Raw genomic sequence first — 16,037 nt, forward strand, 5'->3', positions numbered from 1 at the left:
GTCAGCTTGCACAGGCTCTGGAGAACCTATTGTGCACATCTCTTCCCAGCGTGCTCAGTAATATCACGTTGGTACATAGTTTGAAATCAGCCATGGCGGGAAACACATACATCCTGAAAATCAGTGAATGCTACAAATCGGGTTTATTTTTTGAGAGGCAGTTGTTAAACACTTACCATCATACCACTGGATCCTTAGTATCCCAGGCTTATGCAGGAAGCAACTGAAGCTGAGGATAATTAGGTGGTAATATTTGATTATATTAAACATAATAATAATTAGGCAATAATACTGCCTACTCAAGTCTCCAGACCCCAAATCCTTCTCATCAGGTGGTGTATTCCAAGGACCTGGCTCCAACGGGTCAAGTGGCCACTGAAGGTTAAGAGGGAGAGCCCTTGATGCTCTCTATCCCAGGAATGGGCCTGGGTGACAAAGCAGAGCAGGGCTAGGTGACAGGTAGTAGGTCTGCTGAGCCCAACTATTTGGGGCACCCTGTGGGAGCTCACATACTCAATCAGTCATGAGTTCCTCACCTACACCTCCTAGACAAGTACTAATTCCACAAATATTTGAGGTGTGACTTTTTAAGAAGAAAAATATGTTATAAAAATATAAAAACATTATGCACACCCAATATAGAACCATGGGAATACATGGCAAGGAGCTCTGGAAGGGCCTTGGAAGGGGCCCGTATGAATGAGGGTCCCTGAAGCATAAGCTTCCTGGATAATCGGCCTCTGCCAGGTCCTGTCCCCACTTCACCCAGGATAATGTGAACAGTAGTCCCTCCCACCTTCCCCCTGCACTCCCCTCACCGCCTACCCTACCCTGCTCCATTTCAGAGGTGATAGTTTCCTTTCTTATTGAGCCCACAGCAGTCAAAAAGGAAGTTGATCTTGGCCCATAAGTAAAAATTATAGACATACTTTTATTTCAGATTCCTGCCACTGCCTGTGGGTAGCTAAGGGGCTGCCCTCCAGGGATAGTTCTGGGAGCTGACACAGCTTTAGGTTAGGAACCTGAAAGCTAGAGGATGAAGAAAGGGCCAGCCTTGAGCAGATCTTGCTGTACGAGGAAAAATGTTTCCCTTCATATTCCTCAACGGGGCTTGAGACTTGTCTTTGAGCTGGTTTGTGATTGGTCGGGGTGTGGGAAACCAGGAAAATTCAGGGGACATGCAGCCTTTGCTCCAGCCCGGAGACTGGAGATGGCAGCTCTACCTCCCTGCCAAAGCATCCACCTTTATAACTCTCGTTGTGTTGTTATTCAAGATTGAATAACTCGGCCTAGATGCGGGGAATGGGATGGATCCTAAAGCACGACTAACACCTGTAGCGCGGACTTTGTCCTGAAAAGTTTGCAGAGACCTCAGAAGTCAACAGAGAGGAAGGCTAAGACCTCGGCATACCCACCCGGAAACCTCTGGAATGGCCCTAGCCATTTTTGTTTTCTTCATGGAACTATGTGAACAGCCATATTTAGTGCATGCTTTCATTTTTTTATTCTTCGTGTATTTTCATTCCCATCAGGGAACTTGACATGAAGTGGATCCAAGTGCCGGACTGACACGCTGCGACCTCCAGGGGGCGCTATGGCCCAACACACAGCCTGTCCAAGGGAACTTCTCCCTAATGCACCACTTTGGATCTCTCTCCTACGGTGTTGCACCCTCTTCTGTAGAAAAAGAAAGAGGGAGGGAGAGAAGAGTTCTACCGATTTTTAAAATATTGTTTTAAGGCCCAGGCGTACAGGACAAATCCCAAGCTCCTCAGCATGGCATCCTAGGCATGAGTGTGATGCTCCAGGTGCTATTATAAAAGCTTCTACCTTGAAGCAAGCGCAGCAAACCCACTCACTGAGCTCTCCTAGTCTTACGCATGCTGATCCTTCTGCTCAAGACCCCCTTCGCCTCCTCTCAGGCTCAGGCTCTTCTGCTGGTTCCCTATACTTGCCCCTGCATCTTTAACAGCCCAGGTCACTCTGGAGAGACACTGATTCTTTACAAGTCCCCCACCACCACACTGTGGTGCCCATAAAGGCACAGCCTGTATCTTAGTTGTTGCTTATTTTCTAGCACTGGGCACATGACAAAAGCCCTTCCCATGGATGTGAGCACAATGTCCATGACAGGGAACGATGAGGTCAGAGGCTCTCAGCTGGTCGTCTGGGAAGAGCCTCTGCCTGGGCCAGAAAGGACTGGCATTTTCTGCGGGCTTGGACTCGACCTCCTGAATCTGTCATCACCACCCCTCTAGCTTTCTGTGACCACAGCAGCCCCCAAATCCCTTTCTTAGAGAGAAGCTGCAGCAGTTTGAGAGGAGAAATTTGCCAAAGGAACTAGGATAATAATGCAAAATAAAAACACATGTAGAGTTCCAAGAAACTGACTTGCTGGATCTAAAGCAGAGATGCTTATCTCTGACCCCAAAAGCTGACCCAGAATTTGCTCACTGGCCTTCCACCAGCTGGCCCAGTTGATACCCTCATCACCCAGAGGTCTTGCCCCTTGGCTCACTGGCTCTAGCACCCTGAGAAGCCTCAAACACCATCCTGGTTGGTTTCTTTCTAGTCTCTGTGTTTAGAATAGGATAGAAGCCCACATAAGTCAGGAGCATGTCCAGATGGGCTCTAGCTCAGTACCACTTTCCTGGGTTGACTGTCTCGCCTTTCTGCCCCTATCTCCCAAATCTACCTTGGAAAGAGTCTTCTAGAACCATGAAGGTCTGCAACACCAAAGCCTTTCAACCATCATGAAAAGGAATGTGGACCTTGTTGCGTCCCAGACAAGAAAAGTGTTGCAAAAGTGAGGGCATTGCAAGTATAAGAGACAGCCAGAGTAAAGGCATGGAGCTGAGAGTTTGGGATCTGTATTTGAGAATTAGTAAGATTTTCCTTATCAGGCAAGTAAGAGTCCCACAGCAAGGAAATGGAGGCAAGGCTGGCAAGGGACATTTGGATCAGGCATCAAAGGGCCTAGAATATCCCTAAATGTCTACCTAGGGAGCCACAAGAGGCATTTGGAAGTTTCTAAGTAGGAGATGGCATGCTTTTAAAAACTGACAGGAGGATGGAGGGTGGTTGGGGGCGGGCAGCTGGGGTCAGGGAGATAGCAAAGGAAGCTGTCATCAGACTGGGGCAGATTTCTCCTCCAAGCCAGGGAGGTTGCAGGGGAGGACAAGTAAGTGTCATCGTTAGAGACCGTGGGCACTGGGGTAAGGAGAAGGACGTGGAGGGACCATCCTTAAGACCTGACAAAGAGGTGGCTGTGGGCAGGGAGAAGAAAGTATCAGAGATGAGCTTCTGAGCCCCAAGCTTGGTTGGCATCAGGAGGAGGTGCCATGGGCAAACACAGGGGAGCCAAGAGGAAGAGCTTGTTTGTGGGGAATGGGCAATGTGGCCTGAGCATATGGAGATGAAGCAGCTCCAGGCCCGGCCCAGGGGCAGAGCTATTGTGATAGGGACCCTCCATGGAGGCAGGTGCACCCCTCCTTCCAGAGAATCAAGCCCAGCTCTGCCCTCACCAGCTGCTGTTCAGGACAGAAGCAGGATGGAGGCCCACACTAGATCATTTTCCCAAAGATGGTCTCTGAGACTGTGGAAGAGCGTAAGTTCTCTGAGGAAGACTAGGAGAAGAGAGCAAAGCACAGCAGGCTGGGGCACTCAAAGGGGTATGAGGAGAGACAGAGTGCTCTGGTCATCAGGATGGCATTCCCAGGTGGGTGGGGAGACCAATGCTGCAGTGGGGTCAGAGGCCTGAGGCTGAGCGAAGAGCAAAGAGTGGCAGAGCTGGGAGGGAGCCAGACCACAAGGCAGAGCTGGGAGAGAACCAGACCATCAGGGTTCCGGAGTGGCTTGCAGGGGGCTGGCAAGGCATCCTTGGGGGAAGTGCACCTGTGGACTTTCTCAGAAACAGGAGGGGCGCAAGTTGGAGGAGGAGGTGAAAAACAAGGGGAGGGTTCTTTTAAAAATGGGGAGGTCTGAGCAGAAGAAAGGAGGATCAAGACAAGAACAGATCAGATGGGGCAACATCAGGAGATGCAGAAGATGAAACTGGGCAAAGAGGTCCCAGAGTCCACATGCTTCTCAGGGGTGCAAGGAGAGGAGAGAATGGATGAAGAGACTGAGAAAGGACAAAAAAGATGGACAGCTGAGAGACAGCAGGATTCTGCCAAGATTCCCAGTATCCTCTCCATTAAGTAAGAAGTAGGGTGTCTGCTAGAAATTTTTAAAGCCAGAAGCAGGTTTGACGGTTGGAGAAAGGGGTGGAGAACACATGGAACAGTTTTGAGGGCTTCTCTAGTGCAATGCTGTCCAAATGTAATGTGTACACAAATCACCTGGGATCTTGTTGAAAGGCAGGTTCTGATTCAGCCAGTCGAGGCAAGGCCGAAGATTCTGCATTTCTAACAAGCTCCCATGTAAGGCTGATGGTGCTGGCCCAGGGACCACACTGGGAAGAGCAAGGATTTAGAGCCAGATAAGGAGAAAGAGACCTGAGTAAGAATTCACCTTGAGGAGAAACCTAACTTTGACAATCTCACTTGGGATAAAAGCTGAGACCTTGAGAAGTCTGGGAGGGAGTGACAGGCCCTGCAGGTAAAGGGTGGAGGCATCGAGAAGAAGGGATGTTAAAACGGCCGGAGAGGAGGTGAGAAGCCTCTCCAGTGGTAGGAGGCCCAACAGTGCCCCTGGGACCCCCTCATCTGGGTCCATGTGGGGCAGACCACTAACTACACACTTGGAGGCCCCCCCCATAAAGAGGATAGGAGTCAGCTGGGGCTGGAAAGTGATATTCCAGGGGGGTCTGAGAGTGGCACAGCAGGCAAGGCAGACCGCCCCATGCTATTCTGTAGGAAAGTGCTGGACTCATTCTGGGTTTGTGCAAAGCCTGACCACAACTCTCCAGGACAGAATGTGGGGAGAGGGGCAGAAACGGCTCTGCCCGCGGGTCAAGGGCAAGATGATTTCTGTGCCAGAAACTAATAAAGGAGGAATTAAATTTGAGAAGAAAGATTCTCTAAGGAAAAAGAAGAAATGAGTTGGCTCTGTGTCCCAACTCCCAGCCCTAAGTCTCCAACTTGCAATCAAACATCAAGAGGTTTCTGAAAGGCACAGGTTGGAAACAAAATGTTTTAGGTTTAGGCAACCCAGGGACAGGGACTAGGGATGATGAAGGGTGCAAGGAAGCTGATCAGCGCCTCTGGGGCCCAGTCTAAGAGACACAGGTTTGAGTCTTGGTCTGAGGTTAAACCGAGGTCAATTTCACCAGGGAAATGCGGGAAAGACAGCCGGGCGAGCAGAGAACATCAAAAGTAAAAGCTTGGAGGCTTCAAAATAAGCAGCAAGTGCAGGACCAGTGAAGAGCACGGCGGGTACCTAGGAGAGGGAGATGAGGTGGAGAAACAGGAGCTACGTCCTGGGGCGACCCCGAGGTGGTGGAGGTTTCTGAGCGCAGCATGGCAGGCTCCTGCGCCTCCGGCCGTGCTCCCGCACCGCGCAACCCCGTCTGCTCCCTGCCTGGGCCTCCCTTGCCCGGCTGGTCCCGCCTGCACTTCCTCTGGCCTCAGCCAGGCCGCAGCCCCCAGCCCCGGCGACCGACTCGCCAGGGTCCGCCCCGCCGCGGCGGCCCGGGCCCGGCCGCTCCTCCCCCGATGATGTCACGTCCCTGGCCGCCCCTCGGCCGGCCGCGCCGCCCCGCCCCCGCCTCCCCCGGCCCCCCGTCCCCTGGGCCCGCCCGCTCCCGCCATCCCTCCTCCCGCCCGCGCTCCCTCCCTTCGGCTCCCGCTCCCCCGGGAGCGGTGGCGGCGGCGGCGGCGGGATGGCCCGGGCCCGCGGCCAGGCCCCGGGGAGCGGAGGTCGGCGGCGGCCGCGGCGGGGCGGCACGGGAACCGGGCCCCGGGGGGAGTCGGCCGGGCTGCTGCTGCTGCTGCTCCAGGTGCTGCCGCCCGGGGCTGCGGCAGGGCCAGGGCGCCGGGGCACGCGGGGCGCTGGCGGCGGCGGCGTCTGCTGGCCCGGCGCTTCCCCAGCCTTTCCCCGGGACGCGCGGCTGCTGCTGCTCCTGCCTCCGCTGCCGCCGCTGTCGCCGCCGCCGCCGCCAAGCTCCGCGCCCGCAGCCTCCGCCTCCCGGATGGTAATCAGCGCCCCGCGCCGGCGCCGCGGGCGGGCGGGAGGTGGGGGCGGCGAGGGGGAAAGGGCGGGCAGCCGGCGCCCCCTCCTCGCCCGAGGCAGCTCCCGGGGCGCTCGCCCCCCCACCCCACCCCGACGACCGCGGCCCTGGGCAGCCGCCAGAGCGCGCCTCTGGGGCGCCTCCGCGCGGACCGGGTGCCGGCTGCGCTCTCGCCCTCCCCGCCCCGCTCGCAGCCCGCCCGCCGGCGCTCAGGCCGCGGGGGAATCCCTCCATCTCCCCGCCCCGCGCCCCGGGAGGGGAGGGGACAGCGCCCGCGCTCGCGGACCCGCTTTCTCCGAGGGAGCGCCCCAGAAGCTAGTGCGCACTGAGTCGCGGGGACTCCGCGCTGCGCTGCGCTGCGCTGTTAGAGGCGCCGAGTGCCGTCGGGTCCGGAGGAGCTGAGACACCCGCAGCCTCAGCGGGAGCGGATCCCCGGCGGTGGGGGCGCCCACCCACTGCGCGCTCTCATGTTCCCTGCGCAGGACGCTCTGCCCCGCGGCGGGCTGAACCTGAAGGAGGAGCCGCTGCTGCCTGCCGGCCTGGGCTCGGTGCGCTCCTGGATGCAGGGCGCGGGCATCCTGGACGCCAGCACCGCGGCGCAGAGGTAGGTGCTCGGACGCGACCCTGCGCGCTCTGGTTGGACGGCTCCACGCCGCCTTCACTCAGCTTGCTGAGCTGCTGGGGCGAGGGCTGGAGGGAGTCCTAATTCTGGACAGTCCCGGCAAGCTCTCCCGCCCACCCTACCCCGAGCGCCTGTGCTTCCTCCTGAGGCTGTGCGGCGGGCCGGGGCGGGGCTTCTGCCTCCACTCCGGGCTGTCCCGGCGCTGACTTCTGACTGTCGTTGACCGACCCGTCCACGACTCTAGAGGAAGAGGTATCCAGTTGCCCGCTGTCCCTCACCCATGCCCCACAGCCACCAGCCGTCAAGGAATGGCCAACCCCTCCCTCCTGGGCAGTCTCAGTGCCTCTCCTGGTCCAATTCCGCGGCTCTCTACCAGGAAAGGCATGAGACCCAGCCCCTTTCTGCTTTCCCACGCCCCTCAAAGTTGGAGGATGGGTGTGCCGGGCTGGAGAAGCGGCTGGGAGCTGAAGAGTGGGAAACAGATGAGGTGGGCAGTCGGTTTGGCTGGAATGACTGGTTCTGGGAATGGGGCAGGGCCGCCTCTCAAGGTGTTTTTCTGGTGGGTCCTGCGGGAGGCAGGGTGTCCCTGGGAACCCAGCACCCACGCCCATCTCCTCTGACTCCTCTGCAGGAGTAGGTGCGGGGGGTGGGGGGTTAGGGGTTGAACTCCAGGATTTAGAAAGGAAGTTTAAAGATTTGTTTACCTGCCCCAACCACACCTGGACCCCCAGCTTTTTGTACCTCCAGTTGTGAGCAGGGGGAGGGGCACTAGGGAGGTGCTACCTCTGCCTCTGCAGACAGCTGGAGCATGTGAAAGCCTGGCTTGCCAGAGTTCTGAGCAGCTGCTTGTCCAGCAGCCTGAAGGGATTCTGAGAGGGGGTTGGCACACAGGCCACACATTCACATCCCCAGTCCTGTCCAGAGAACACCACTCACAGTCCAGCCCAACCTCACCTCTTAACAGGCACCCACCTTGTTTCATACACAAACTGAACCAGTGATTCTGCACTCCTGTCCTTTCAGGACTGTCAGGAAGGAGCACTGGGGGGCCCTCTCTGGGGCACATCTCTTGAGGGGAAAAAAGAGTCTTGCCTATGAATTAATTCACATGGTTTTACTCCTGATATAACTATATTCCAGAAAACAGGAAAATAGAAAACGAAGTCCTACCTCTCTAATACAACTACTGTGCACATTTTAGTGTATTTCCTTCCCATCTTTCTTGTCATTGACGTGTTTTTTCCTGCGCTATGCGTAGAATTCTGTATCTTGCCTGTTTTTCTGTTGGTTCTGTTTTTTGTTTTGTTTTTATTTAAGTTGAGATGGTCAGTTTTAATGGGGCCCAATTTTTTCTCCACCACCAGTCATGTGATGAGCGCTCCCTGTAATAGTGGATGGGGAGTTTCACTGGGGCCTCCGGGGTTTACGGTTCCTATTTCTCTCTGGCCCTCTCCTCTGTCACAGCCCCAGAAAGCAGGTTTGATGAAGGGGAAGCAGATGTGAAGGAGGCAGTGCCCTTGTACCCTGTGTGGGTGGAGGAAGTGCGCAGATGAGGCTCTTCCAAGGCATCAGGCCACCAGCAGTGTTGTGTGCACATGGGGATCTTGACTGGTGTTGGGGAGCCCAATCTGGGTCCCCAGGGCCACCCCGCTGGGACTCAGATGGCTTCCCCAATTTGAAAAGGGGCATTTCTTCAGGTCTGGGCTGCTTATCTCCAAGTCTAGAGACTTCTTTGTCTTAGAACACAGACTGGGATCCCCCCCTCACCACCTCCACATCTGGTTGACTCTGGGCCACTTCCTTCCAGAGGGGAGCAGACTGATCCTTTCTCTTCATTCTTCCTGAGGTAGCCGGGCATCTCTCCCCTTTGTATCTAGATCCTTGGGCAGTCATCTGCTCAGGCCTTCCCATCCTAACACAGCAACAACAAAACTTCCTTTCCCATCGCTCCCTCCGTCATCAGCCTGTACCTGGTTCCTGTCCCTCTCATCTCTGAGAAACTTACCCAGGAGCATCCCCGCAAGGCTGCTTGGGCTCTGACTGTTGTCTTAGATGCTCTCCCCACCTTTGCCGCATAGCCACCTGGTTGTCAAGAGTTCTGAATGTTCCCTCTGTGTCCTACTCCTGATCTCAGTGCCCATAGCCAACTGTTAACAGTGACACACCCTGGCCCTCCAGCACTGTCCTCCCTGGCTGAAGGTTAGTTAACCTACCTCCGTTTCCCACCTCAGGCTCCTAGCCCACTGGCGCAGCCCCAGCTTCTCACCACTCCCCCAAAATCATCTGCCCTAAAGAGGGGACCAAAGCAATATTTCCAAAGACTTTTTCTCTGAACATGTCCTCTCATAATTAAAAATTTCAGTGACCTGCACTTCTTCCCAGATAGTCAGCATTCAAGGCCCATCACAATCTGACACCAAACTTTCTTTCAGCCTCTGTATGATACATGGCGTTCAGCAATGTTCCTTGAAACAATTCCCCTGCCTCCAGTACCCACACACCCACCAAATAAAGTCTTACAGCCTTAAAGCCACCCCACCCAGCACTTTATCTGTGCCCTCTCACCCAGCCCAGGGAAATGGTTCTTGGTGCTGCCTAAGTTAGCTGTGCCCTACCTGGCCCGGGCTTCCTTGCCCTGCCATCCTATGCCTTCCTTTAGAGCAAGGATGGTGGCTTGTTCATCCTTGTGTCCACAGCATGAGGACAGGCTTGGGACGTCAGAAGGGGGACAATGTGTGTCTGCTGAAGGAAGCAGGAGTGCAGGTTAGAAGGTTCCCAGATCCCTTTCTGTTGGGCTCCCTTTTCCACGTTGGTGGTCTCCAGGGTCTACCTGACCCCAGGAACCAGGTACTGGAGCAGCTGTTGCTCTCCAGCTATACAATGCCAAGATTTTACAGAAGGAGAAGGCCTAGAGCATAAGAACCGTGCCCTGCCAGGGAGGCTCTGCCAAGAGGAAGGAAAATTATGAGCAAATGAGGGGTAGGCTGCATACCCTCACACTGGGGGTAACAGGGAAGTCTGGTGCAGAGGGCTGCAAGGTCTTCCCAGTGGGGAACTCTGCGTAGGACTCTAGCCAATGCCGTGACTGTCCCTACTCTGTACCAACAGGACTTTATCTCTGAGACCCGTATCCCAGCCTGAGCCCACCTTCCCCGGACTCCCCTTCAGACCCATGTCTTCTTGCGAGAGGGCTCAGCACAGAAGCAGCTGTCCTCTCATTCTGATGTGATTCCCAGCCTGGGGAGACCCCTGGAGGACCCTGGCCAGCTCTCCCCCTTGAGCTGGTTCCAGCGCACTTGCAGGCCCCTGAAAGGGAAGCCAGCTGGGGCTGTCTTTCCTGTAAGCAGCTGCAGGCAAGCCTCCCTGCTAGGAAATGCTTTTGTTTGCTTTAATAATTAATAGCCGATCCTCTGCCTGGGACCTGGCAGGCAGGCCTGTGGGTGGGTGGCGAGAGGGTGGGCCTAGAGAAGCAGGGTGGGCAGTCTTTTTCTCCCTTGTTTGTGACCTTGGTGGCTGAAACAGTTTCCTGGAGCAGGTGAGCAGAGCTGCTGCTGGGACAGTGGTAGCAGGAGGATATGAAACAAGCCCCAAAGCCTCCTCTCCTTCCAGCAGGCCCCTCTGGACATAGGTTCTGAACAGCAGCCCCTAGCTACCAGGTCCTCCTCTGCCTGCATTGTCAAGGTGGGTGTGCCCTAGCGAGCTGCTGCTTTTATCGTCCCTGGTCTGTGGCACAGCCAGGCTCTGGGCATGTCGGGCTGGGATGGGTTAGGCCAATAGATCTTGGCTGGGACCAGGAATGCCAGGCCCAGCTTGATGGTTACAAGCAGTCCCAGGGCCCAGGGGATGCCTGCAGGGAGAGTGGGGCCCAGTTCAACACTAGGAGGAAGAGAGGATGAAGTGAAAAAGAAGGGGGCTCTTACGCATTCATGCCAGGATGGGAAAGGAAGAGCTGGATTTAGCAGAGACTAGGAAATCTGAGACAAGGGATGAGGTAATAGGAGATATACACTTTTTACTTCTTCTACCTCCTGGGGAGTCAAAAAGGAGCTTCCCACCATTGCTGATGACCTCAGGGCTTGTCCCCATTTCCCCATGATCCCAGACTCCAAGACAAATCAGGTCCAAGCCAGGGCACTGCTCAGAACCTTGGGCTGTCAGGAAGGTAAGGTGGGGGGTAGGGGGAGGCAGAGGCCTGAGGGTGACTCTGGGGAGTGGCCAAAGCTCCAGCATCGGCCACTTGTCCCCTGAGGGGTTTGGTATGCTTATTTTAAATTGCTCATATTTAGAATAAGCGTGTAGTCAAGGATGTAAGGAGCCAGGAGTAGCCTTCTGAGTACAGCAGAGACTGTAAGGGAGGTGTTGTCTGTACTAAGCAGCTGTGGTAAGGTCCAACAGCTGCGGTGACAAGGGCCCTGGGGCATCCTGCTTAGCCTCACAAAGGAGATCACCAGGGACCTCTGTGTCTGTGGGGGTGGGGGGCAGCAATCGCATCGCAGCCCGACAACTCAGCAGCCCCCAGCATGTCCCCATATGCACCCCCCTGTACCTTGGAGCACAGGTCACCTGAATGGCCCAGGCTGTGAAGGTCAGGCTGTCCTTGGTGTTGACTGAACCTGGACTCCCAGCACAGTTCTTAGGAAACCCATGCACACTGTGCTTGCTACAAGGCAGGTGTGCTCCTGCCAAACAGTAGCTGTGCGAACCAAAGTTTCTCCTTCACAGTTGCCTTTAACTTTGAGCTATTTCAGAACAGAAGATGGGAAGGGGTGAATGGGCCATGGTGGAAATATGAAAATGAGCATTTTCTCCTCCCACATCGGGGTTCTTTAGTGCAGAAGCAAATGAACCACCACCTCAACACCCTGGAGTTGATAAGAAAGTCAACTTAAAGAGTGCCTTTTTAAGAAAGCCAGGAGATGTGTAATTTTGGAGTCTTTCAAAAAGTAGTTAATGTGGCTGTTTTCATCACTTAGCTGCATTTATCTGAAAAAGGCACTTATGTGGCAGACTTTGTGGACTAATGATGCTAAGTGAACGAGATGTTTCTCCATTATAGGCCCCAGGAACACGGACCCGGTGAGGCGGTTCTTGTGCACCTCTGCCGAGATGCACCCAGACCCCTGGGCTGTAGCTTGGCTGGCTTCCGTCACACCACAGCCTCTGGGTGGCTGGTAGTTGGTACCTCACCCATATCCCCCTTGATCCCTTAGTAAAAGGTCTGCTTCCCCTGCCAGCATCTGCTTCCTAAGGCTTTCCTAGGCTGCCAGAGCCTATTCTGCCCACTTGCACACCAGGCCTGAAGTAGGTGACAAGTGCCGCCGGAAGTCCTCAACCAAGGACTCACTGGAGTTGGTGGATAAGTACCCCAGCTCCCTCCTGCAGCCCTCTTAGGATAACTCCAAAGCATGTATTCTAGGCTGTTTCCAGAGCTCCCAGTGGGAAGGAGCTGCTGTTGCCCACAGTGGCAGCTTGTCGATAATGTGCCCTTTATAAGCTGCCTTTCCTCTCTCTCACTCTCCACCCCGAGACCAGTGTTTCCTGGACTCACCTCCTACATAAACTTTGACCTTGAGGGTCCTGCTGCTGGGGTAACCCAAATAAAAGACTTTCCTCTCGTAACATCAGGGGCTCTCCTCCTGCCTCCCTTCTTTCTTTTAGATAAAGGATTCATATCCATAGACATCTTTGCAGTTTCTCCCCACACTCCAGTGGTTGACTTGGGCAAGCCCACTTTGAAGACCACAGAATCCAAGACATTGGGCTTCATCCACATCAGTCTGTCTCTAAGCTACTGTGAAAGCAGACCGTGGCCCCACCTCCCACCTGTGTCTCACGCATCACCACCCAGGGTGTGCCCAGCAGGGCTCTCAGACCTCTCTGCATCCCATGTCTACTTTCCAAGTCGTTTGACCGTATCTCTGTGTTTCTTTCTTTCTGTTCTTTAATCGTGGTTTGTTTTCTCATTACAAGAGCATCAGCTATTCCCAAGGGGAGAAAAGCAAAAGTCTCTCCTTCCCCCTCCCCACCCCTCTCCCTTTGGGGCTTGCAGTTCCATTCAGGATGTTGGCTGGTCACCTACTGCACAGTGGGGGTGGAGGTGCCTGGGGGGCCAGGAGAAACAAGGCATAGTCCAGACCAGCCTCTGGTGCTCTCGAGGATGGGCTGATCCTTATATCTTTGTCTCTTGCTCATGAGAATTACTAGAATGCCTTCAAAGCAAAACCTACTTCACCTTGAGCTTCTCACGTGTCTGGCAGGAGTATGAACAGGGTAAACTAGAGAAATTTACAGACCAGGAGCAACCCAGGGTGTCCCTAGCAGGGGACTTGTTCATTCTGCAGTCTTCCGGTCTGCAGGAGGCTGGGGCTGTTACATTATTCTGTTGTTTGTGACAGTGATCCTGTCTCAGAGCTGTACACTAGCCACTTCAGTACCGCTGCTTTGTGTGGGTGTGTGTCAGCCCAGGAGGCCGATTGTGCCTCAGACCCACTAACCAAGGCGGGGAAGAGAGGATGATGCTGGGCTGTCTTAGGGGAAGTGGAACTTAGCCTGATCCCACTGTGAGGAGGCAGTGTAGCCCTTCCATATTCCCCAGCTGGCAGCACCACTGTCCACGAATCCCAAGCAGGGGTACCTAACTTCTCTCCCTGGGAACCCCCTCCTGTGGGGAGGGTGGGCCCTGTGAAGGGAGCTTGGTTTGGGGCTTAGGCCAGGTTTCCCAGGTCTAATCCTTAGGAGACTGACAGGAGCCAGTAGGCAGCCAGGACTAAGGACTGACTGATATTTGCCAAGAGGGATAGATGAGAGAGGAAGCTCGGGGCCAGCATCATTGATTTACTGTTGGCCTGGGAAGTACAAGCGTGTCTGTGTAGAAAGGGCATTTTGAATGGCTTAGGGGATTGTGTTACTGCCCAGCATCCACCCCTCCTCCCTTAAGACCTTTTTCTTTCTCTGTACCTGCCCGCCCTCCCTGCTATCTGAAAGCTTTCCAGTGCCTTTCCTGGGCTAGATGACAGAATAAAGAGCCAAGTGATCTGGGATAGCTCCACAAGCCCACCCCCTTCTGGCCTTCTCTCCTCCCAGGTGGTCCTGGAACCTAACCACTGGAGCGTCTCTACCCCTAAGTGGTCCTGGGGGCAGGAGGGAGGAGTCAAGGTTGCCACCTTATTAGCATATTCATCAACAGTAATCAGGGACCTGCTGTGATCAAAGCCCTCTTCAGACTTCCCTGCCTCTGGGCAAATGGAAAATGGGAGGGTCAAGGCCTGAACTTGAAAGGACTGTAGCCTTAGGGGGAGGAGAAATGGGGAAGGGGGAGAAAGGGTGGAGGATGAAGGGAGAAGGATGGTGTCTCTAGAGAAAGGAACAAGTGTAGAAAAAACCTTTCCTGGGAAAGAGAAGGTATTGGTGCCCCTCCCACCCCCCACCGCATTCATCTTGATCTGGACAAGACCCATCACTGCTGCCTCTGAAACCAGCATTTCACAGAGACCACGGAGGCCCCCAAGCAGGCTTTCAGAAGGAGGAGCAATTTTCATTTCATGGTTTATGTATTCACTGTAATCTGTATGAGCAAAAACACAACAAAGCCTCTCAAGCCCATGACATCCCAGATATTATGGCTTCACATGAGGCTGAGCAAGAATCAGTTGATTTTAAATTATATGAAGAAAAAACTAGTGATGAATATGGCAGACACTGTCACAGTGGCATGTCAGTGGTAAGACTCTGGGCTAAATGGCTCTCAAGGCAGTGCCACTATCCCCCTCCTCTGCATCCCTGCAGTGGCCTCTCACTTAATACCACACTGCACTCCCCCCAGCTGCAGCACCTAAGTGCTGCCTGGCTTCAGAACCTTCTGGTGGCCTTTTAGTTGTGTTTCCCAAACCACGCCCCTCAACAAAAGCTCTCTCTAGTCAAGTAAGCATAGTTTATTATTTGTCTATTGCCACATAAAAAAAAAATTACCCCAAAACTTAGCAACATAAGACTACAAACATCTCACACAGCTTCTGAGAGTCAGACATCAGGGAGCAGCATATCTGGGAGGTTCTGGCTCAGGGTTTCTTATGAGGCTGCAGTCAAGGGCTGTGGTCATGTGAAGGCACAACTGGGACTGGTGGATGGGCTTCCAGGGTGGCTCCCTCGAGTTAATTCTGGCTGTTGGCAGGAGGCCTCTGTTCTCCATGTGGACCTTCCCTAGGGCAGCTTGAGTGTCCTCACAACATAGCAGCCAGCTTCCCCCTGAGTGGCTGATCCAAGAGAAGGAACAAGGCAGAAGATATAATATCTTTTATGACCTAACATTGGATATCATGCTATCACTTGTGCCACATTCTATCAGCCACCCAGACCAATCCTCACGATGTGAGGGATCGCCACAAGGTGTGGTGAATACCAGGAGGTGGGGATCACAGGGAACCCTCTTGGAGGCTGGCTACCACACATGGGGAGCACAGCCTGAGACAGATCAAGCAGGGTCCATTCCTGGAGGGTGTCCCAGGGCCCCCCACATATATATATGTATGCTCTGAAGCCATATTTTCTAGCAACTGTGGCCATAGCACCCTTTTGTAGAGGAAGGGTCTGGAGCTCTGAGAGATCTAAGGAACACTCTTCGGAAGACCTTGACCTGGAAAAGAATGTCTAACCTGTATTTTTTGTGTCCCTGCATAGTCTAGCACTTCTAATATAGCCTTTTCTCTCCTCACTTCACTTTTTGAAATCTGTGGTCCAGTGATACTAATAATCCTCACACCTACAGCCTATTTCTTATGCTGTTTGGTCTGTTCTCTTGTTTGCATCTGTTGAACTCCTATTCATTCCTCAAGAACCAGGGATAAAGCCACCACCTCCATGAAGTCTTCCCCTCATCTCTCACAGAAAGAATTCATTTTTTCTTCCTTTGCTTCTATAGTTTTTCCTATAGTAACATCTTTTGGGGGGCACCCACCACTTTGTCTTGAGCTATAGCTCTCTGTCTTCCCTCTCCTTCTGGGCATTTAACTCCAGCCCCACCCAGTCGATGCCATGTGTCCAATGCTTGGTACATCTCTGGGGTTCAAGAAGTATTTGATGAATAGGGCTTTGGTTCTTCTCCTCCTTCTCTCACCCTGGTCTTGCTTCTGGGAATGGTTTCTGATGAGCCAGAGAAAGCCCTTGGCAAGGCCAGACCAGAAGATCCTTCTGCCCAAGGGAGCCAGTGGCTGTCTTTCCCAAAGTGTGGAAGCATATACCTCCACAATT

At 54.1% G+C, this 16,037-nt stretch overlaps 1 protein-coding gene across 7 annotated transcripts in view; it reads left to right on the forward strand.

Moving 5' to 3' along the window:
• Positions 1–5,700: 5,700 nt before the first annotated feature.
• EBF4 (EBF family member 4) overlaps positions 5,701–16,037 on the forward strand; it is a 53,818-nt gene continuing 43,481 nt past the window's right edge. For 3 of the 7 annotated variants that reach the window (XR_012491124.1, XR_012491123.1, XM_074317448.1), the window contains exons 1-2: positions 5,703–6,133; positions 6,652–6,773. Coding sequence is in view for 5 of the 7 variants with exons in the window: in XM_074317448.1 (XP_074173549.1) it covers positions 5,822–6,133; positions 6,652–6,773 (434 nt within the window). In the remaining 2 variants the exon portion in view is untranslated. Of the gene's footprint in view, positions 6,134–6,651; positions 6,774–16,037 lie in introns of all 7 variants that reach the window. The other 4 variants (XM_074317446.1, XM_074317445.1, XM_074317449.1 and 1 more) reach the window with 4 other exon arrangements.

This window comes from Rhinolophus sinicus, linkage group LG13 (assembly GCF_036562045.2).
Source record: "Rhinolophus sinicus isolate RSC01 linkage group LG13, ASM3656204v1, whole genome shotgun sequence".
Classification (NCBI taxonomy): domain Eukaryota; kingdom Metazoa; phylum Chordata; class Mammalia; order Chiroptera; family Rhinolophidae; genus Rhinolophus; species Rhinolophus sinicus.